The following is a 19,711-nucleotide window of genomic DNA, read 5'->3' as shown; positions in this document are numbered from 1 at the left end:
TACAGGTTTGGCTCCCAGTCAGGGCACATACCGAGGCTGCAGTTTCCATCCTTGGCTGGGCACGTGTGGAGGCAACTGATTGATGTTTCTCTTCTTCCCTCCTCTCTCTCCACTCCCACCGTTATTCTCTAAAATCAATAAAAACATGTCTTTGGTGAAAATTAAAAACAATTATTTCATTAACATTTTATTTAACAACTGCTCTACCCTATTTTTTGATGAGATATATTTTGAACAGCAGGCTACAGGAGTACCCATTATTTTTCCCTAATAGTCCTTATTGATTGATGTAATTTTGAGTCTTTTACATGAGATTTTACATAAACTCTAGCCTCTCCAAAATTCTTTCTATTTAAGAAGTTAAAGCAAATGAGTACAAGAAACAAGTGCTTTGTGAGTATGATTCTACAATCACCAAGATTCAGCATGTAGAATGCCAGTGAGATCATTTTACCTATGTACAAGAAGTTATTTCATTTATACTTTCATTACCTTTTAGTTAATACTCAAGTCTTCAATATTTTTAACTGTGGATGTTTAATACTTTAATTTACATTAAGGAAACTGTTACAAGTGTAAAATTTATGTTAGTGGAAAAACAACTAGAAAATAATATGAAAATTTAATTGCATATGTCATTTATTTGCTTAGTGTAGGAATGTATAAGTTTGAATGGTTTTATTTCAACTTTTGTATTTAGGAAAAGGTTCAGAAAAAAAGTTATAGACAACTGAAGACTACTTTTGTTAATGTTACTTCTGAATACCCATTGTAAGTAATTTTTCATAAAATTTATAATTTTCTTCATATTTAACGAAAATAAAGTTATTATATAATGTAGTTAATGTTTCTTCTCATTTTTACAGGAATGATGTTTACAATTTTAATTTGAGTGGAACTGATGAGCCTATTATAAAACTTGGAGTAAGCTAAAAATCTGTTATTTTTATTTATTATTTATTTTGTATTTATTATGCAGTTACTAGAGTATATCTCTTTTATTTCCATCCTTTAGGTATGCTTTAAAATATTAAAAAATACGTATTGTTTATTTTTATTAAGTATATTGGAGAAACATTGGTTAATAATACTACAGGAACTTCAGGTGCACAACTGCGTAATGCAATGTTCCTGTGCTCCGCTGTGTGCTCACCCCTGGGTCTAATCTCTTTCCATACAGTTTTAAGTACTTTTACACTTCTGTGGTGCTGACATAGGTGTATTTCATTTCCTTTGAAGTCCTCTGGACTAAAGTAGAGAAAATGAATAATTGGGACATAGAGGAACTCAGACTACTTCATCAAGAAAATCACTTTTTGCCCTAGCTGGTGTAGCTCAGTGGATTGAGCGCGGGCCTGCAAATCAAAGGATCGTGGATCGTTTCCCAGTCAGGGCACATGTCTGGGTTGCAGGCCAGTTCCTGGCAGGGGATGCATGAGAGGCAACCACACATTTATGTTTCTCTCCCTCCCTTCCCCTCTAAAGATAAATAAATTAAATTTTAAAAAAAAGAAAATCACTTTTCTTAGATATAATAATGTAAACTTTTTACAATTGTTTTAAGTTTTTAAAACAATTACTCATTTTTAGTATATTGTATAGTACTGGCTTTCTTAAATATGAAACCATTTTAGTAAGCTTAATTTTATTGTTACATCTTATAGGTATATGGTGTGATAGTGACTAGACTTTATTTCTTTTAGTTTTTGTTTACCTTATTTTGACACTAGGAAAAAATTTAATGCTTATTCACAATATAGATCCAGGAATTTCAAGCTACAACTAGAGAAGCCCGTGTGGATAATTCAATAAAATTGTAAGTGCTTTATCATAATTAGCTGGATCAGATTAAAATACACTTATCTCAATTGTTCTTTTTCTTAAATTCTTCCTCCCAGTTTATCTGAGAGTTTTTAATATATTGAAAGAGTGAATTAAACAGCCATTGTCATGATTACTCCCATTATGACCCTATTCTTTCAGCATCTATAGCTGACCCTTGAACCGCATGGTTATTAGGGGTACCAACACCGTGCAGTTAAAAATTTATGTAGAACTTTTGACTCCCCCAGAACTTAGTTACTAACAGCCTGTTGACCCAGAAGCCTGATTACATAGACAGCTGATAAACACATATTTGTATGTCATATGTGTTAAACATCACATTCTTCCAATAAAATACATTTGCAGTATTTATTGAAAATCATCTGTGTATAAGTGAACCTGTGCAGTTCAAACCTATGTAGTTCAACAGTGAACTGTACTTCTAGAATTAATAACGTGGACTCTGTGCACTTTTAATATTAGTTATATATCTTATATGATAAAGCCAAAAGAATTCAGTAGTATTTTTATCTAACCTTATAACTTTATAATTAACTGAGGTCAGCATTATATAGTGAATTAGTAGAGTAAGGCTGAAAACCCAGGTCTAACTGCTTAGTGCATGCTACCTTAAGAAAACAAGTACTTAAAGTTAATAAAAATTAATGAATGTATTTTTTGTTTAAGGGTTGGTTTAAGGAATCACGAAGAACTTGAACCAACTCTCAAAACAAGAGATAAAAGAGTAAGTTATAATATCCTGATATGTCTATTAAAACTAGTACTTCTTTCAGTAATTTTCAATACCAAAGTTTATCACAGAACTTCAAAACAGAAATAATTGGGCCACTTGTTTCCCTCAGAAATTACATGTTCTCATTACAACCATTCTTCACGGCCTGGGAGCTGCTGTGATCATCCGGTCAGTGATGCCTGTCACAACTTCACCTTCTTTGATGGCGACAGGCTACATTTCTGCAGGAGCAAGCTATTCTGATTTAACCTTTATTTATAACCACACTGACAACAGAATACAAACCTTGCTCTCTGATCTAGATTTCCAAGTGACTTTCTTGAATAGGTCCTTAATGCCAGGTGGATTAGTCTGCTAAAAACATGCACTGTTAGTTTTTCTGGATTTTTAGTGGACTTTTTTTTTTTTGGCTGATTTTACTTTGCATGACATGTAAGACACATTTCTTCATTTTTTACAAGGATCTTTTTTTTTTTTTATAAATAGATTGTAACAAGTCACAAAAAGAAAAACCTCTTTAGTGATACTGACACAGAGTACAGATGTGATGATACCAAGACCGATATCAGCTGGTTGGCGGAACCCAAATCAAAGCCGCAGCTAGCGGTGTACGGCAGAAGTAGGAGCGTGAAGAGGAGACAGAAGAGTGGGAGACCAAGTAAGAAATCACACTGCAGAGAAATGTTGCCAACAGTTCTACTATTTCAACCATGGGAAATGCTTTGGTGGTTGATAAGGCTGTTTTTGTATGTGGACAGTATTTTTAATTACATACCCTTATGAAGAGAAAAAAAGAGTGAAGACAGATACACACACACTGTCCTGGTTGTGCTTTTTACTATTTTAGGTAATACGGTTATCTTTATATCGCTTCTTTACAATGGGGCCTCAGGGACATAAAATCTACTTATCATAATCTTCAGTTCAGGGCATACTCTCATCATTTGTCCATGTTTGGCCTAGTGTTCTGCTTTACTGCAACGGGTATATTAAGTACTCATGAACCCAACACCTTATCAAAGTTTGGACAATATCCCCATTCCCTGCCTAGCCAACACATACTTTTTAGGAATTCATATAGATGCAATAAAAATATATTGAAAGGAAAATAATTTTGTTGCAGAAACATTTTTGCCTAAATCTTTCACAAAATGTTTCCCTAGCAAATGGATTCTTCTTTCTCTAAGCAAGTCTCTTGAAGTAGCAGTACTAGAGTTTGAGGTATGGTTTTGGGCTAGAAATAATGACCATTTTCATTGCTTAACATTAATTTCAATGTTTAATAAAGATTTTATATATTCCATCTTTAATGGAAGACAATACAACCGAGCTGTTAAATTTATACTTATTTTAAGGGAATCAGCTTTTTATTTAAGGTTCTCTTTTTCAGTTATAGTTGGCACACAATATTGTATTAGTACACTCCAGTGATGGGACATTACCTTAGTGATCATCCTTGTAAATCTAGTATCCGCCTGACCCCACACAGTTATTAGAATATCATCGCCTGTATTCCCTGCCTTATACCTTTCATCATCGTGACTGTTCCGTAACAACCACTCTGTCCTTCTTACTTCCAGCCCCTCTCACCTGTCAACTGTCAACATGTTCTTTTGGTCTGTGATTTTGTTTCTGTTCTGCCTCTTTGGTTTTGTTTTTTTTTTTTAGATTCACTTGTTAGATATATATTTATTGCCATTTTATTCATATTTTTCATCTTTTTTCCCCTAGAAGATGACCCATTCTCATTTCATGTAATACAGGTAGTGATGAAACCTTTAGCTTGTCTGGGAAGTTCTTTATATGCCCTTCAATTCTAAATGATAGCTTTGCTGGGTAGAGTGGTCACTTTGAATCTTTCTTGCCACTCCCTTCTGGCCTACAAAGTTTCTGTTGAGAAATCAGCTAACAGTCTTAAGGGAGCTCTTATAGGTTGCTGCTTTTCTCTTGCTGCTTTTAAGATCGTCTTTAACCTTTTGCATTGTACTCATCATTTGTCTTAGAGTGGGCCTCTTTGTGTTCATCTTGTGTGGGGACTCTCTATGCTTCCTCAACGTGTTGGTTTACTTCACCAGATTAGGGAAGTTTTCTGTCATTATTTCTTCAAATAGGTTTTCAATTTCTTGGTCTCCTCTTCTTTCAGCACCCCATGATGCGAATGTGGTACACTCGAAGTTGTCCCAGAGGGCTCCTTACACTATCTTCATTTCTGGGGATTTTTTCTGGGAATCAGCTTTTATTTCAGGATAAAAATAACTAGTAGTGACCTGTGGAGTGGGGGAGGAGTGATGGCTTAAAAAGAAATTAAAATAGAAACATGGAAATGAGCTTTGGCATGTGTTTAGAAATGAGGCTGCATCTTGAGAACAGATGAGAGGCAAGCCATATATATGCATGAGGAAGAGAAACAGCAGAATTAGCACATGTAAGAGAGGCTGAAATACGAAACAGCAGAGTGTGCTCAGGGAACGCAGGGCTGCAGGAACCAGAACATGAGTGGAACTTGTGGGGCAGTGTTCAATGATGCATTGAACTAGACCTAGTCACAGTGAGCGGGCTATGAAGCACTGGAGAGGCAGAAGGCCCACATGCTCAGGGAACTTACAGTCTAGTGGGAGGATGTGCAAATACAGACATTTTAACAAAGTAGAAGCAGTTAGAGATCCTGGAGTGACATGACAAGTTAGAATGCTGCAGTCAGTGGATACTTTTCAAGCTGAATCTCTGAGCTAATGGCCTGATGATAGTGGAGTCTGAGCAGACTCACCACTAGGACTCACCACCAGGACTGGGCTTCTTCCTTCTGGAACTTTGCTGCCTCCTCTGCTCGGGTAACCCCACTTCTTAGGCTTCAGAAATGTTTAGGAAGTTGAGATTGTGCTTGAAGGACAAAAAAGGGATTAAGGACTAGAGCTGCTCTCAAGCATGTGGATAAATCTTAGAAACACAGTGACTGAAAAATAAAGCAAGTTACAGAGTATTACTTATGATGTAATTCTGTTTTACAGAGTTCATTGTATTGTTTAGGGATGCATATATGTGAATTGAAACTGTCTTTGAGATCAAGTGAATGAGAAACAGATTTCTGGATAATGGTTACCTTTCAGCAGAGGAGGTGTAGAGGGTCACATAAAAAATACACATAAGTAGATTCAACACTAGTCACATTCTAGTTCTTAAATCAAATGGTAGAATCAATGGTAATAACTTTATAACTTACATTATATATTCCCTTGTGTGTTTGAAAAGTTTTACAACATAAAATAAAGGGAAAGGAAAATTGGTAATTTGTATCAAATGTTATAAAGTTATCAATGTCAATTTAGCCTCAAATATCTTGAAATTTAAAGTTTGAATGAGTTTAAAGATGTCTTATTTTTTTATAATTTTAACATATGCAGAAACATTCTAATACATTTTAATGCCAATTTTTATCTACTTGAAAAAAATTAACCTTTTTCTCTTAAATTGCAGGTCCATTTTTGGAAAGGGAACAACCAAGATCTAAAATGGTAAAACTGGGAAGGTTGTGTGAGATTCACTTAAATATTTTTTCTCCTTGTCATGAAAAAATTTGTCATCTCATAGTTTTATCCTTGTTATCAGTTACTTGTTCCCCTTGACCATCTCCATCTTTGTGCCCCTCCTGGTACCTTCTGCCTGTCTGAATGGTAGCCTGTTCTAGGTCTGTGTTATCCTATGTTGACAGGTGTTTTCGATGCCTCTGTTTCTTCTTCTCTTTCCTCTTTTTATAATGGCAGGGATGAAAGGTGGCAGAGAGGTATTTGGAATGGAAATATAAAATCCAGTCCTTTTAAAAAATGTGTAACTGGAAGTTTGTGCTTCTAAATCCCCTCGCCTTTGGCAACCATCAGTTTGTTCTCCGTATGAGTTGCTGGCTGTTCTGTTTTGTTTTTGAGATTCCACATATAATAGAAATTATGGTATTTGTTGTTCTCTGTCCAACTTATTTCGCTTAACAATCTCCAGGTTTATCCATGTTGCAAATGCAAGATTTAATTTTTTATGGCTAAGTAATATTCTAGTGTATACCAGTCATTCTTTAAAAACTGTCTCTCCAGTCACTTTTAAAATATTAATCACAAATTCTTTTATTTCTAGAAAGAGTTCATGTAGGTATTATCACAGTTTCAGTTTTACATTAAATTAACTTGTACTTGTAACTCAAATATTGATATAACATTCAGGAAATTTTTTTCCCGAAGAAACCCAAGAAAAATGTCACCGGAAAGGCAGATGAGATCATTCCAGATGGGAGAAGCAGACGTCCACGAAGGGCGGCAAACACCAGAATAAACTATAAAGATCTCTCTAATTCAGAATCGGAATGTGAACAAGAAGTTTCACAGTCATTGAGAGAGAAAGTGCTAGTAAAGGTGAATAGAAACAATTCATAGTAATTTCTAAATGCCTCTTAAAATATTGAATATAGAATATGTTTTTATAAAAATGTTAAATTTATCTGTTCACTTTTTAAGATATAACCCTCTATAAGAAAACTTACATAATTCTAAAAATTGATCCTTGGGCAATATAATGTTAAAATTTGTAATAAGTTGGCATTCCTGTTACAAAACTGATGTTTGACTCTAGGAGAATTATAACTTCAAGAAAATATCCTTTTTGCCCTGGCTGGTATGGTTCAGTGGATTGAATGCTGGCCTGCAAACCGAAAGGTCGTTGGTTTCCAGTCAGGGCACATGCCTGGGTTGCAGGCCAGGTCCCCAACTGGGGCGTGCAAGGGGCAACTGATCAATATATCTCTCACACATCAATGTTTCCCTCCCTCTCTCCCACCCTCCCTCCCCCACTAAAAGTAAATAAAACCTTTAATTGAAAAATAATATCCTTGAATTACAGAAGTACTGGACCTTTCCAAAGTTATGCTCCAAGGAAGTGCAGACAGTTAGGAAACCATGGCTCGCTCTCTCTTGACTGCAAGTGGAAGTACGGGGCTGAGTTCTCACACACACGCTCTAAGCACAGAGACAGAATGGTCCTTAAATCCCATGGTGACACAGACATCCCTACCCACCCATGCTTGAGAGCTTTTCTAAACAAAGTTTTAAAAAATAGTGTTAATAATGTGCCAGGTACTATGTTAAGTGCAGACTCCTCAACTTACAATGGTTCAAATTAAAATTTGACTTTTTGATGGTGCGAATGCAATACACATTCAATAGAGGCCATTCTTCGAGTTTTGAATTTTGGTATTTTCCCAGGCTAGCAAAATGTGGTATGAGACCTTTCTCATGAGCCTCAGCCCCCAGGCACACACATGGTCACCAGGGCCGGCAACCCACAGTGCAGTGCGCTGTGTGGCCAGCATCTTTTGGATCTTTTGTTTGGAGCACAGTTAAGGTAGACTAGACTGGTTAAGCTCAGTAGGATAGGTGCAGTAAACACATTTCTGACTGAACCGTATTTTTGACATACATTGGGCTTATTGGGACCCACTTTACTGTAATCGAGGGGCATCTGTACCTTACAGGTTTGACTTTTGAAAAGCTCGTAAGCACTACAGGTGACTGTACTGTTACTGATAACTTATTTTACCAGTGAGAAAATTGAGGCTCGGAGATGAAGGAACGTGCCAAGGTCAGCACAGGTAGGAAATAGTAGAACGAAGGTTTGAACCCAGAGAGTCTGGCACTAAAGATAGGTCTCTGGATACTATGTCGTTCTGACTTTGAGTCATTAACCCTCCATACCCCAAATTGGAACCTTCTTATCTCTTACCTGGAAGACACTAAGGACATTGTAGCTTGTCTCCATATTTTCTATCACTTCTTACTTTAATTTACTATACATGTAGTCAGGGAGGTCTTCCCAGACCACCCTTGTCTCTTCAAAGAAAAACCCTGAATATCTCCTACCCTTGCAAGCTCAGTCTCCCTCCCCAGCACACCCCCAGAGCTGGGGCATTGGAATAACATGTGACTTCCACACGAGCCCTGCGCTGCGCTGCTCTGCCAGCTGTCCTCCGTCCTCTCGGTGTGCGTCTCTCGCCGCTTTTCCTTTCCGGACGCTGAGCCCCAGACGCCAGGCCCTCCCTCTGCTTCCCCTAAACAGAGTGTCACCTCCTCTGAACCAGCAGCGTTGCTTTGTATCTTGTATGACATTCATTGTAGTGTATGGATTACATTTCTTGTGAGTTTCCAGTGTATTAGTCTATCGTGACTCATGGTGCCTGCTATGCTCAGATGTAGTAACAGAAGACACTTAGTAAATACTTCAGTGTAATTTAAATTGTCTTAGGTGCCCAAGTGTAAACCACTGCTATTCTAGTATAATCTGAAAGTTATCAATACATTTAGGAGGAGAATACCTCTTCCAGAAGGGAAACCATGACACTGCCAAAGAAAGAGCAGGACGCTGTCTCTGCCGAGATGCAGAAGGACGCGGCTAAAGGAAGGGCGGACACGGCTCTGCCAGAAGGCACGGGCGGAGGTGACAGCCTGGACTCGCCTCCTGTATCTTCATCTGGGAGTTCTCCGTCTATAGAAGTGATGAGATGTCAGTACCTTTTTTTCTTCAGTTGAATATTTAATAATTTGTATTATAACTCTATGAAAATATAATTTGAAGACTAATTTGGAGGGTGAATTAAGATTGTAGGTAGTCAAAATTTTATTTTTAAATGAATGCTCGGAACTTGGTCTTTGCTAAGTAGACTTGGGAACAGTGCTGCTATGACACTGAACTTTGCACTCGTTCTGTCGGTTCCTCTCGAGGATGTTCTAGGGCACAGGCGGCAAACGCCAGGCCTGAGGGCCAAACCTGGCCCTCCACCTGGTTTTATCCAGCCGGGCACCTTGTTTCTACCTGGTCGCAGCACCGAGCCCTCGCTTCACTGTTAAGGAGGAGTTACATGTACACAGTCCTAAGTTACATTCGGCCCATTGAAGGCACCTATGAGGCTGAGGTGGCCCCCGGGGAAAATGAGTCTGACACCGCTGTTTTAGAGCATTTCTAAGTATCCATAATTTCAGTTAATATTCAAGACTTACATGAGTTAATGCACATACTTCCTCTAAAGTGGCTATTCTTTTCTAGAATATTTTCATTGTGCTTGGTACCATGGTCATCTCAGATAAGCCCGTACACACTCAAAGACAGGTGCATATGCCTTGATTTGGTATGAAAACTGAGAATTCATTTACATTAAGATTTATCACAGTCATGAATTTCCTCATCTGTATGTGACACGATTAGAGCAAGTGCCTTCCTGAGCCCTTCCAGCCCTCGGCTGTGTGACTCTGCTCTGTGATGGCACTGGCTGTGACAGGAGTCCTCGGGCTGCTCGACACCGCGTAGCTCACATGGCAGATGATGTTGTTGACTATATTACATTTTAAATGCAGTCGTTTAATATTTTTAAAGTCTTGTACAATATTTTAAGCATCATTTTGTCTTGTTTAGTAGTAAAAGCTTATCCTTTTTAAATACAGTCAGACCTAAGGATTTGGTAGAGCACACCGTTTCTGAAGCAGCCGTCAGTAACACCAGCGTCTCTGTGTCGTTTGTGTTTTGTGAGGAATACAGGTGTAGAGGAAGTGAAGGACCAGGATTTCACTGAGGATCCAGGCTGCGCAGCAAAATCCCTACCACCTGAGTCCTTAAACAGCAGATATGGTGTTGGAGAGCCAATCAAGTTACTGAGAAACAGTGAAAAAAATTTACTGTGTGCAAGAGAAAGTTGCTCACCCATCCCACAATCCCTCTCTTCGGTAAGACTGTATTTTTCCTTTATCAGATGTATTTGAGATGGGCAAATCATTTTCTGTAATCAGGGCCACCAGCAGACTAAGTGGGCAAAGAGCCGCAGTCTGAGGGAGGGGACTGGAGCGGACGCAGAGTTTTACAAAACAGGAAAAGAGCCAATTCGACTGGAAGGAAGAAACCTGTATGTTGAAATAGTAAAACATAAGGTTAGATGGAAAAAAAGATGTCTTCTCAAAGATACAGCTTGAAAGAAGAGTTTAGACTTTAATTGTCTACAGTTCCCCATTTTCTGACTCAAAGAAATCAGAACCCTAACAAGGAAGAACTGAAAAGCAGGGCAGTCACACAAAAGCCAGTGGAAAAGTATTACTGAGATTTAAGACTGAGATTTACCTAAGAAGTTAGGTTACTACACAGTAGTGTCAAAGGTGAAAAGAAAAAGGAACAAAACAATCTGAAAAAACAGTTGACAGCGTTTGCAACATACTGACTTTAGGGCTTGAGAAAGATGGTCAAAGGTGAGTCCCAGAGTACTTACAGTATTTTTAAAATTTTTTTGATATGTATTTTAGGAAACTCACTCAGCATCTCCATTATCCATGTCCAGTGAAGGAGGAGAGAAGATATGGGGTGAGCGGCCCAGCGGCTCTGCTCATGGATCAGGTTTGTGCCCACAGCTTTGCTTTGTTTTTCAGTTAATCCCTGGAATGTACTGGCATTTCATCTAAAGGAATTATGTGTTTTAAGTCACACTAAATTGTTCAAGTTAGTTAATGTCAAAATGAAAATGAGGAACTAGACAGAATTTAATGCATAGTTGTCTAAAATGATAGAAATAATGAACTGAAATAAATGTTTTAGTAAAAGCAAGAACATATGAGGTATTTTAATCAAGACTACAGCATTACTATCTAACTGTTCCTAAGGCCCAACACACCATCACTGTCGAAAACGAATGTACATAGAAGACAATCTGAGTAATCCTGAGGAAATAAGGTTGGAAGAGGATCAGGAAGGGAGAGCACACTCGCTTCCCCCAAAACTGACTAAAACTGAAGATTCAGATCACAAAAGTAGGTATAACAAATGCATGTGTCAAAGTGCAATTATTTGGGAAGGCAGTTTCTCAGATCTCGAATAGCTCCATCCACCAGACAAACCCCTTTGTGGAGACACTTGGGTTAGACCCAGAGACGGTGATGCCTTGTCACAAAGTTGATCGGGTGTGAATGATGCAGTTGGGCTCTTTTCACTCATAAATACCCCTCATCTTCCTGTCACTGGTGACCTCGTGCAGGTTATGGTGTAATTAAACACTTGGGTTAATAACATGAAAGTAGCTACAAACAGTTAAAAATAATCTTAAAATGTCCCATTTTAATGTCACCATTACTGCTTTAATACCCAAAAGGTTTTTTATAAATCAGCTATTTTTAAATTAAAAAGTTACGTCTGTGCCTTTGATTGCATAACCCTTACATCACACATAGAACAGGAAATAAGATTTTGTTCTCGGCCTCATGACAAGTAAAGGTAAGTTCATTAAAATGAGAATTTTAATTCTGGATGGCTGTCTCCATTTTTTAGTGTCTAAAAGCACATCTTCAGTGTCAACAAACGACTCTTCTTTTCCTGGGAAAGACTGGGGAGCCGGAACTTCAGACATAGGCACGACGTGTGAGCAGTTTAATACAGGATTTAAGAAGACATGTAATGTGAGTTATTTAGACTATAACACATAATGTGGTAATATACCATACTTTCTACTAGAATATCCATTTGTTTGATCTTTTGGCAACAAAACACCCATTCGTGAATTCAGCTCTCTTGAATTCCTTTCACAAGTGAGTTTCTCTTCCACAGTCTGTGCATTATCACTCTCCTTTCTTTTCCTACAGGTCCTTTCTCTTTGTCCTATTTTCCTGTTTAGTTAGTTTAATATTTTGACTCTTCTGTGATTTTTTTCTCTTTTTGATCTCACCAAGGATATCACTAGTGTGGGAACTAAAAGGCAAGTGGCCCAAGCCAGAGAAGCCCTGTCTCCCTGAGTCTGACCAGCCCTGCACTCAGGTGTCCTTAGTTCCTGAGGCTCCAGTGTGGTCGTTTGGTTTGGCCTGGCCACAGTTGGCCTAGTCTGAGCAGAGAAGCCCGATTCCTATACAGGGTGGGGCAAAAATGGGTTCGAGTTGTGTGGGAGAGAAACAGTTCATTCTTGTGTTATTTTCCATGTGAACAACTGTGAACCCACTGTTGCTGCATCCTGTATTGTGATGTATCTGCTAGATGTGAATGAATTATGTTTCTGTGACAAACGATAATCATTCTGACTTGACTTTGAGGTTTGCTCCTGAAGGGAACTGTAATCACCAGCATTTTAAAAAGTACTGTAGGTTGTAGGTCTTTGGATTTCATGACTTGGAATACCTCTTTCCAGCCCCTTCTTGCCTGTAAGGTCTCTTTTGAGAAATCTGCTGACAGTCTGATGGGGACTCCTTTGTAGGTGACTGTCCCCTTAGCTCTTACTGCTTCTAGGATTCTCTCCTTCATTTTAATTTTGGCACAGTGAAAGGACAGCAAACTCACAGTTATTAACAACCACACCTAAAACAAAAGCAAACTAAGAGGACAGCTAGATCAGAAGTGGAAACATAAAAATGAAGATCTCAAGGAGGGTTAGCAACAGGGGAGTGGGAGGAGGAGAAGGGGGGAGAAGGTACAGAAAATAAGTAGCATAGACAGTAGATAGAAAATAGATGGGGGGGGCAAGAATAGCATGGGAAATATAGAATCTAAAGAACTTGAGACACATGGACATAACTAAAGGGGGGGTAATGGTGAGGACGGGGGGGTAGGGTGGAGGGGAATGAAGGGGGGAATAGAACAACTGTAACAGCATAATCAATTAAAAAAATTTAAAAAAAAAAGTACTGTAGGGGGTGGTGTCCTGATGAAAAGAGTTACCAATGGGGCCCTCAGGCAAAGCCCTTCTGCCAGAAGCAGACGCTGCTCTGAGCTCGCTAACACTTCGGTTTCAATCACTGAGTTCTTGATTTTTCACTTTTCTAAGTTTGTAGTCCTGTACATTTCATGGAAAAGGCTTTGTTCTAAATATAATCTTGTTTAGAACGCTGTTTGTAAAAATGAGTATTTTTCAGATCCACCAAAAACTGATGGATTATTTCACTAAGCAGTCTTGGAAAACAGCTCGGCAGCATCTGAAAACGATGAACCACCGCATTCAGGAGTACAGGTGTGTGATCAAATCTCTTCTGAACACTGGGTGTGCCAAGTGCTGTGTTTTTAAAAGTAAACTCGTTTTGTTTAATAGGATCCAAAAGCTTGATAAATTCCAGCTCAGCATCATAGAAGAGTTGAAGAATTTTGAAAAAGATTCACAGACTTTAAAAGATTTGGAGAAGGAATTTGTGGTTTGTGCTTTTGAAAATTTAAAAACCATTTTAAACCCTTTTTAAAGAGCTATACACAGGAAAACCTCTACAGACCTTCTGCTTTTAGAGCCTCCATAAAGATTTGAGACAGTTTGGTGCCCACGCTCCAGTGACAGGCTCGGGCACAGGCAGGTGCCTGTGGCAGTGGGAGAGCGCACAGGACACTTCGCTGTCCGTGGTTTTTATCTGGACAAGTGTGTGTGTGACGCCCGGAGTAGTCTTAGCATGTAGCCACCTTGTTAAACTAGAAATGAGAGGAATAGAGTGAACTCTACTGTTAAGTTTGCAATTTTAATCATGTCAAAGTATAACTAGTTTTGTACTAAAACTTAGGACTTTTGGGAAAAGACAGTTCAGAAGCTCATTGCCTATCAACAAAATGAACAGGAGAGGTTAGTATGACATCTTTCATGACTGGAATTTATAGACTGCAAGTTAACAACTTTGTAGTATTTAATATTTTTCACTTACATGAACTAGAGCAATTTACTCTGAATTCCTAGTAAATACAAAGGTAACATCTCATCGCTTCACCCCCAGGCTCCACCTTCTGAAGGCCTTGCTGGACGCCGACGTCTTCTCCACCACCGACCAGGAGGAGAGGGTGTGCGCGGCCGAGGTGCGCGTCCTGCTCTCGCGGCACTGCTCTCGGCGTCGGGGCGTCTGTGTTTCGCTGTGAACGCTCTATACTGGATTTCATGGGGCAATATATGTATTTATTTTACAGATGTGTTCCATGAAAGAAAACATGAAAATCCTACAAGACCGGCTTCTTAAGGAAATGGTAAACTGATCGTCCAGTTTGGGTTTTTCAGATGGAATCACCTGTCATGCTTTATTTCTTTTTTTAGATTTTATTTATTTATCTTTAGAGGGGAAAGAGAGAGGGAGAGAACTGTCAATGTATGGTTGCCTCTCATGTGTCCTCTGCTGGGAACTGGCCTGCAACCCAGGCATGTGCCCGGACTGGGGATCGAACCGCGTCCTTTGGTTCGCAGGCCTGTGCTCAATCCACTGAACTATACCAGTCAGGGCTGCTTTATTTCTTTCAATGGGAAATTCTTTCCCAGGTTTTCTTTCTTTGTGGATTGACAGGAGGAAATTTTAGCTCAGTAATTTGTTATTTAAATTAGAGCAATGGAAGCATGTTTATGGTAAAATAATAGGGGTGATTTAAATAGTCCCTCCTAAAGAAATAAACTATCAATTTGCCAGTTGAACAGTTCTCTAGAAGAATGATTTCTCTGTACCATGGCTAAGCACTGCCTTTTCAAGGAGAATTATAGTATGCTCAGACAGCAAGACTCTGTTTACATGGATCTGGGGATGAAATTACTCAGTCTTCCGAAGGTCGAGCAGACCAGTGGTCGGTTCTGGGAGGAAAAGTGCAGCTGTGTGGGGTGCACCGCCCGAGGCAGTGGGAGTGTGTCTCCGGTGGTTCCCAGAGGGGTGGGCGTTCCCACATGTATGTGGGCACTAACCTCTGTGTACAGGATAGTCAATGTACTTGATTTAAAAGACGCTCCACGCGATGAGATAGGTGAAGATCAGGACGTTTAGCTTGAAGCAGACTAACTAGATTGGTCCTTGTTGAAACTGTTTCCGAGATGACACTTAGTTTAGTGTTTTCCTTTACATATTAAATCCACGTTTCACAGACTTGACATTGAGAAGACTGAAGGTCTCCTCTCAGCCGGTCACCTGGAAGGTCAGTGAGGGTCAGAGCCCTGTCCGCACCCAGGACCGGATCCTGCGGGGTAGACAGATGGAGCACTACCACACAACAGCTTTGTAGAGGGGGTGCTTTCAAATCGATCCCTGATCATGGCTTGATTTTTCCCCCTATTTTACTTGGTTGGACACCGATCATTTAAAATGTAAGTTAACTTTCTTTTTCTTGCCCACAGCAAGAAGAGGAGCTTCTTAATGTACGCAGAGGACTGTTGTCATTATTCATGGCTCGTGAAACAAACGTGAATATGGAGATCTAGCTGTTACCCAGGTTTACCCGGTTCCTCTTTGGGTTCTTCTTCGTATGTAAGTGAGGAACTACTGAACAGCCCTACAAAGAAAAAGTACCCATCACCCAGGCAAGAGTGCCTTTGACCTCTGAGTTCAAGGAAACGTCTCATGGACGAGAAAAAGCATTGGCTCCAAGTCCCTGAAACGCGTCTGTGCAAACCACAGAAATGGAATTGCCTTGTGTTAGTAGTAGTATTTGAAGTAGACATTACCGAGTTAACTATATTTAACTATACTTATAAAACTAGTTGTTTAATAAACTAAAATTTATCATATAAAAAGTATTTTACATGAATACAGTTTTGACTGAACTATGAAGTATTATTAAAACTTGCTCACTAGTTCAGAATATCTATAAGTAATAAAAAATTAAGTCACACTCGGAAGTCTTTGATTTGAAATATGTAAGTATGAACGGCACCCTGAGGGGGAGTTGGTTGATTTGGGTGCGGCCTCCAGGTACTCAGCAGCCTGAGACAGTGACTGTTCTACGTTTCCATTCTGAGGAGGCACCTTAACCCAGAGCAGGCTGTTCTGGCAAGTACTTATTAAGCTCCTATTCATTGTAGTAATTTGCGAGATTACTTTATAAAAATGAATACACGGTTTGCTTTAATTGCATAGGAAAGTTGAAATACGTGCTCTATCATTTGGATAAATAATATTATTTCCTAAATTGTTATTTTCCTACTTTATGAACATCAGGTCAAACAAAATACCCTTCACCAATCAGATAACCAAAGCACAGCATCAAGTGGTTTTAACCCCATGTGCCTGCTCCCTGGCACCGGGACTCGGCGCCAGAGTGGTCGCTTCTCAGTCAGCTACACTCCATCACTGCCATCCACTGAGACGGACCTATGGGGTGGCAGGGTCGGCTTCAAGGGGCCCACGACTCGATGCCGTAGCACGCGACACTACTCAGGAGTTGTGCCTCCGTGTTCCTGGGCGAGACTTTTGGAGCCCTCTCTGGGCATGTTTACCTCGTCCTTGGCCAGACTTACATGGCCCCTAACTCAGATGTCACGCCTACCCCTTTCCGGGCCACGTGTGTAGGCCAGCCCAAGTTCCCCGCTTTCCAACCTGCTCTGAGGAGCAGGCCCCGGGCAGCGCAGTGCCGCGCCCTCCCCGTTCCTTCCTCTTTCCCATCCCAGACTCCTCCACGGGAAGCTCCTCTCACCCTCTCTCCTCCCGCCAGCCTTCCCCAGGAACTCACACCCTCCTTCCACCACCTGAACACCCCTGGGAAGACTCACGGTCAAGCTCTGCGTTTACACCACGTGTTTCAGACGGCTTCTCGGCAGTGCCCAGCACCGCTGGCTGACTGCATTTCCAGAGTGTGAGTGCATGCCAACGCCCCCTCTCAGTGCTGCCCCTCGGCTGGGCTGCCGGCCTCTTCTCCCTGAAGTCGGCCAGGGTAGTAGCACAGTGCTGCACCAACGCCAGCACTGTGGGATTTCTCTCGCCCCGCCCAGGCCTGTCTTGGGTTAGAGCCCTACCATGTGCGCACCGAGGTGTGGTCTCTGCCCTCTCCCTAGTGGTGTGGATGCCTCATTTTTACAAGCCCTCTGACTGCTGCCCTCCCTGTGTAATAATTCTCTGCACACCGTCTGGACACGTGGAATTCCCTCCAGTTGCTGCCTCAGCTTACAAACCTTCTAACTTCCTGTTTGCTCCTCACCTCCCCGTCCTGCTTGTGCCCCCGCTTCTGCACTGCAGCTGCTCTGATCAACATCTCCAGTGGTCTTCCTAAACCGCCTGCCTTTCACACAGCTTCGAGGTGCCACGTCCCCCTGGGCTGGCAGGCACTTGCCACCCCGTATCTGTTTCCTAGCTGCTGTTTCACCTCTTACTCTGGAGCTCTGTCCCAGTCTTTCCCTTTCTCCTCGTCATTCCATCTGGTCCCACAGGACAATCAGTCTTGCGTACCGATGACTCTCAGCTGTGTACAAGTTCTGATGTTTACTTTGGACATCACCGTGTCAAATGCACTGCTTTCTGACAGTGCTGCCAAGCACCTCTGTTCTCTGAACAACTCAGATTTCTCTGCCTCCATTCCCTTCCCATCACCAAGGAAAAGTAAACCTTGCCCTTCCATTTCAGTAAATGTCGCTTCTATTCACCAGTGACTCATGATGAAAACCTAGAATCCGTTCCTGATTTCTCTTCTTCCTTTGGCCAGTTAGTTGATCAACAAGTCCTGCAGACTTTACTACCAAAATATGCCCCATGCACTCTTTCTGCCACTTCCACTGTCACTGCCTTCAACAGTGCCAATGTCGTTCCCATACGGACAAACGCAGCAGGCCCGGCCTTCATGGCTACCTCTCCCTACGTCGCCCCTCACCCACCGGCCGCCAGCGCGCTCGCTAGCACACAGCACTGCTTCCTTCAGCTGCCTGGGGAGGATCCGCTCTGGTAACCAGGGGACAAAGGAGACATCACAGGGGAGATTAGAAAATGCTGCAGAACAGACGGAAATGCAACGAACATGCAGGAACTCAGGTGATGGAGCCAAAGCACCGTTCGCAGGGAAATTTAAATGACACTCAAAGTGAAGAAAGCTCTCTCCAATCAGTAACCTAACTTTATACTTTAAAAGATGAAACTATAATATTAAATACTACTCATGAGCCGCAACTAAGATATCAGGAAGAGGGGAATAATAAATATTTGACTGTTGATTAGGAAAAACAAAACGAAAACAGAGAAAATCAATGAAACCAAAAGGTGATTCTTTGAGAAGATAAAGAAAATTGATAAACCGTCAGACCGACTAAGAAATGCTTCCAGATGAACAGAGGAAGGAATGCTTTTAACTGATTTTATGAAGCCAGAAATACCTTGGTCTTACATTGGTCCCTCAGCCAGATACAACATCACAAGAAAAAATAATAGACCAGTATTACTCCCTTATGAATATAGATGTAAAAATCCTCAAAAAACTCTAGCATACTGACTTCAGCAGCACAGTAAAAGTTTAATGAAGGAGGTGTGAGGTTTGCACAGCAGGACCTTGAGTAACATTGTGTTAAGTGGTTCATTTTACTGATGAGGTGCCTTCGGAACTTCGCTCTGGTTACATCAATTAGCCCGCGGTAAAATTGGTCTCATTGCTCCAAGTCATTCCACTGGAAGTCACAAAACCTTATCAATGACCTTGGGGATTTACTACACACTTAAAACAATAAAACATGATGGAAAGAAATGAAGGCAAGCCTAAGTAAGTGGAAAGATATGCCATGGTCATAATCACAGACTTACTATTGTTAAAACAGCAGTATTCCATGAAGCAAGCCACAGATTGAATGCAGTCCCAATCAAAGCCCTCGCTGGCCTTTTTTGCAAAATGAAAAGGCCATTCCTAAAAGTCACATGGAAGTGGAAGGGACTCTTCATAACAAAACAATCTTGAAAAAAGAAAAAGTTGGAGGATTTACACTTTCCAATTTAATACCGCAAAGCTAAATGAGAACAGTGTGGAATCTACAGCACAGACACTGGCCAATGGGGCAGAACTGAGAGTCCAGAAAAGTCCATTCACCTTCGGCTATTGAGTCTCATCAAAGGTGCCAAGGCCATTTGGTGGGGAACCAATAGTTTCTCCAACAAATGGTTTGGGGACAGCTGGAAAGCCACATGCAAAATAATAGGTTTGCGCCCTTACCTTACACCGTATATAAAAATGAACTCCTAAAGGATCAGAACTTAGAAATAAGAGCTAAATTATAAAACTCTTAGGAAAACACATAGAAGTAAATCTTTACGACCTTGGATTTGGCCATGGAGCCATAAATGTAACAATGAAACTACCAACAGAGGAAAAATGGTGAATCAGACTGGGTCAAAAATTCTAAAAATGCATACGTCAAAAAATAAATTCATAAAAGTGAAAAAACAAGAATGTGAGAAAAGC

At 40.5% G+C, this 19,711-nt stretch overlaps 1 protein-coding gene across 4 annotated transcripts in view; it reads left to right on the top strand.

The window, feature by feature from the left end:
- SYCP2 (synaptonemal complex protein 2) overlaps positions 1-16,095 on the top strand; it is a 55,485-nt gene extending 39,390 nt beyond the window's left edge. For 2 of the 4 annotated variants that reach the window (XM_037153570.2, XM_053671414.1), the window contains 18 exons: positions 701-771; positions 867-924; positions 1,761-1,816; positions 2,512-2,569; positions 3,065-3,236; positions 6,053-6,090; positions 6,805-6,975; positions 8,917-9,115; positions 10,145-10,329; positions 10,897-10,987; positions 11,251-11,397; positions 11,912-12,039; positions 13,480-13,574; positions 13,653-13,752; positions 14,107-14,165; positions 14,314-14,392; positions 14,501-14,557; positions 15,681-16,095. In XM_037153570.2, coding sequence (XP_037009465.2) covers positions 701-771; positions 867-924; positions 1,761-1,816; positions 2,512-2,569; positions 3,065-3,236; positions 6,053-6,090; positions 6,805-6,975; positions 8,917-9,115; positions 10,145-10,329; positions 10,897-10,987; positions 11,251-11,397; positions 11,912-12,039; positions 13,480-13,574; positions 13,653-13,752; positions 14,107-14,165; positions 14,314-14,392; positions 14,501-14,557; positions 15,681-15,764 — 1,848 coding nt within the window. In that variant the 3' untranslated portion in view covers positions 15,765-16,095. The remainder of the gene's footprint in view (positions 1-700; positions 772-866; positions 925-1,760; positions 1,817-2,511; positions 2,570-3,064; positions 3,237-6,052; positions 6,091-6,804; positions 6,976-8,916; positions 9,116-10,144; positions 10,330-10,896; positions 10,988-11,250; positions 11,398-11,911; positions 12,040-13,479; positions 13,575-13,652; positions 13,753-14,106; positions 14,166-14,313; positions 14,393-14,500; positions 14,558-15,680) is intronic. The other 2 variants (XM_053671412.1, XM_053671413.1) reach the window with 2 other exon arrangements.
- Positions 16,096-19,711: the final 3,616 nt, after the last annotated feature.

This window comes from Artibeus jamaicensis, unplaced genomic scaffold, assembly GCF_021234435.1.
Source record: "Artibeus jamaicensis isolate MK-2021 breed Jamaican fruit bat unplaced genomic scaffold, CSHL_Jam_final contig_685, whole genome shotgun sequence".
NCBI lineage: Eukaryota > Metazoa > Chordata > Mammalia > Chiroptera > Phyllostomidae > Artibeus > Artibeus jamaicensis.
The sequence above is the reverse complement of the archived record's forward strand: the minus strand, read 5'-3'. Positions and strand labels throughout refer to the sequence as shown.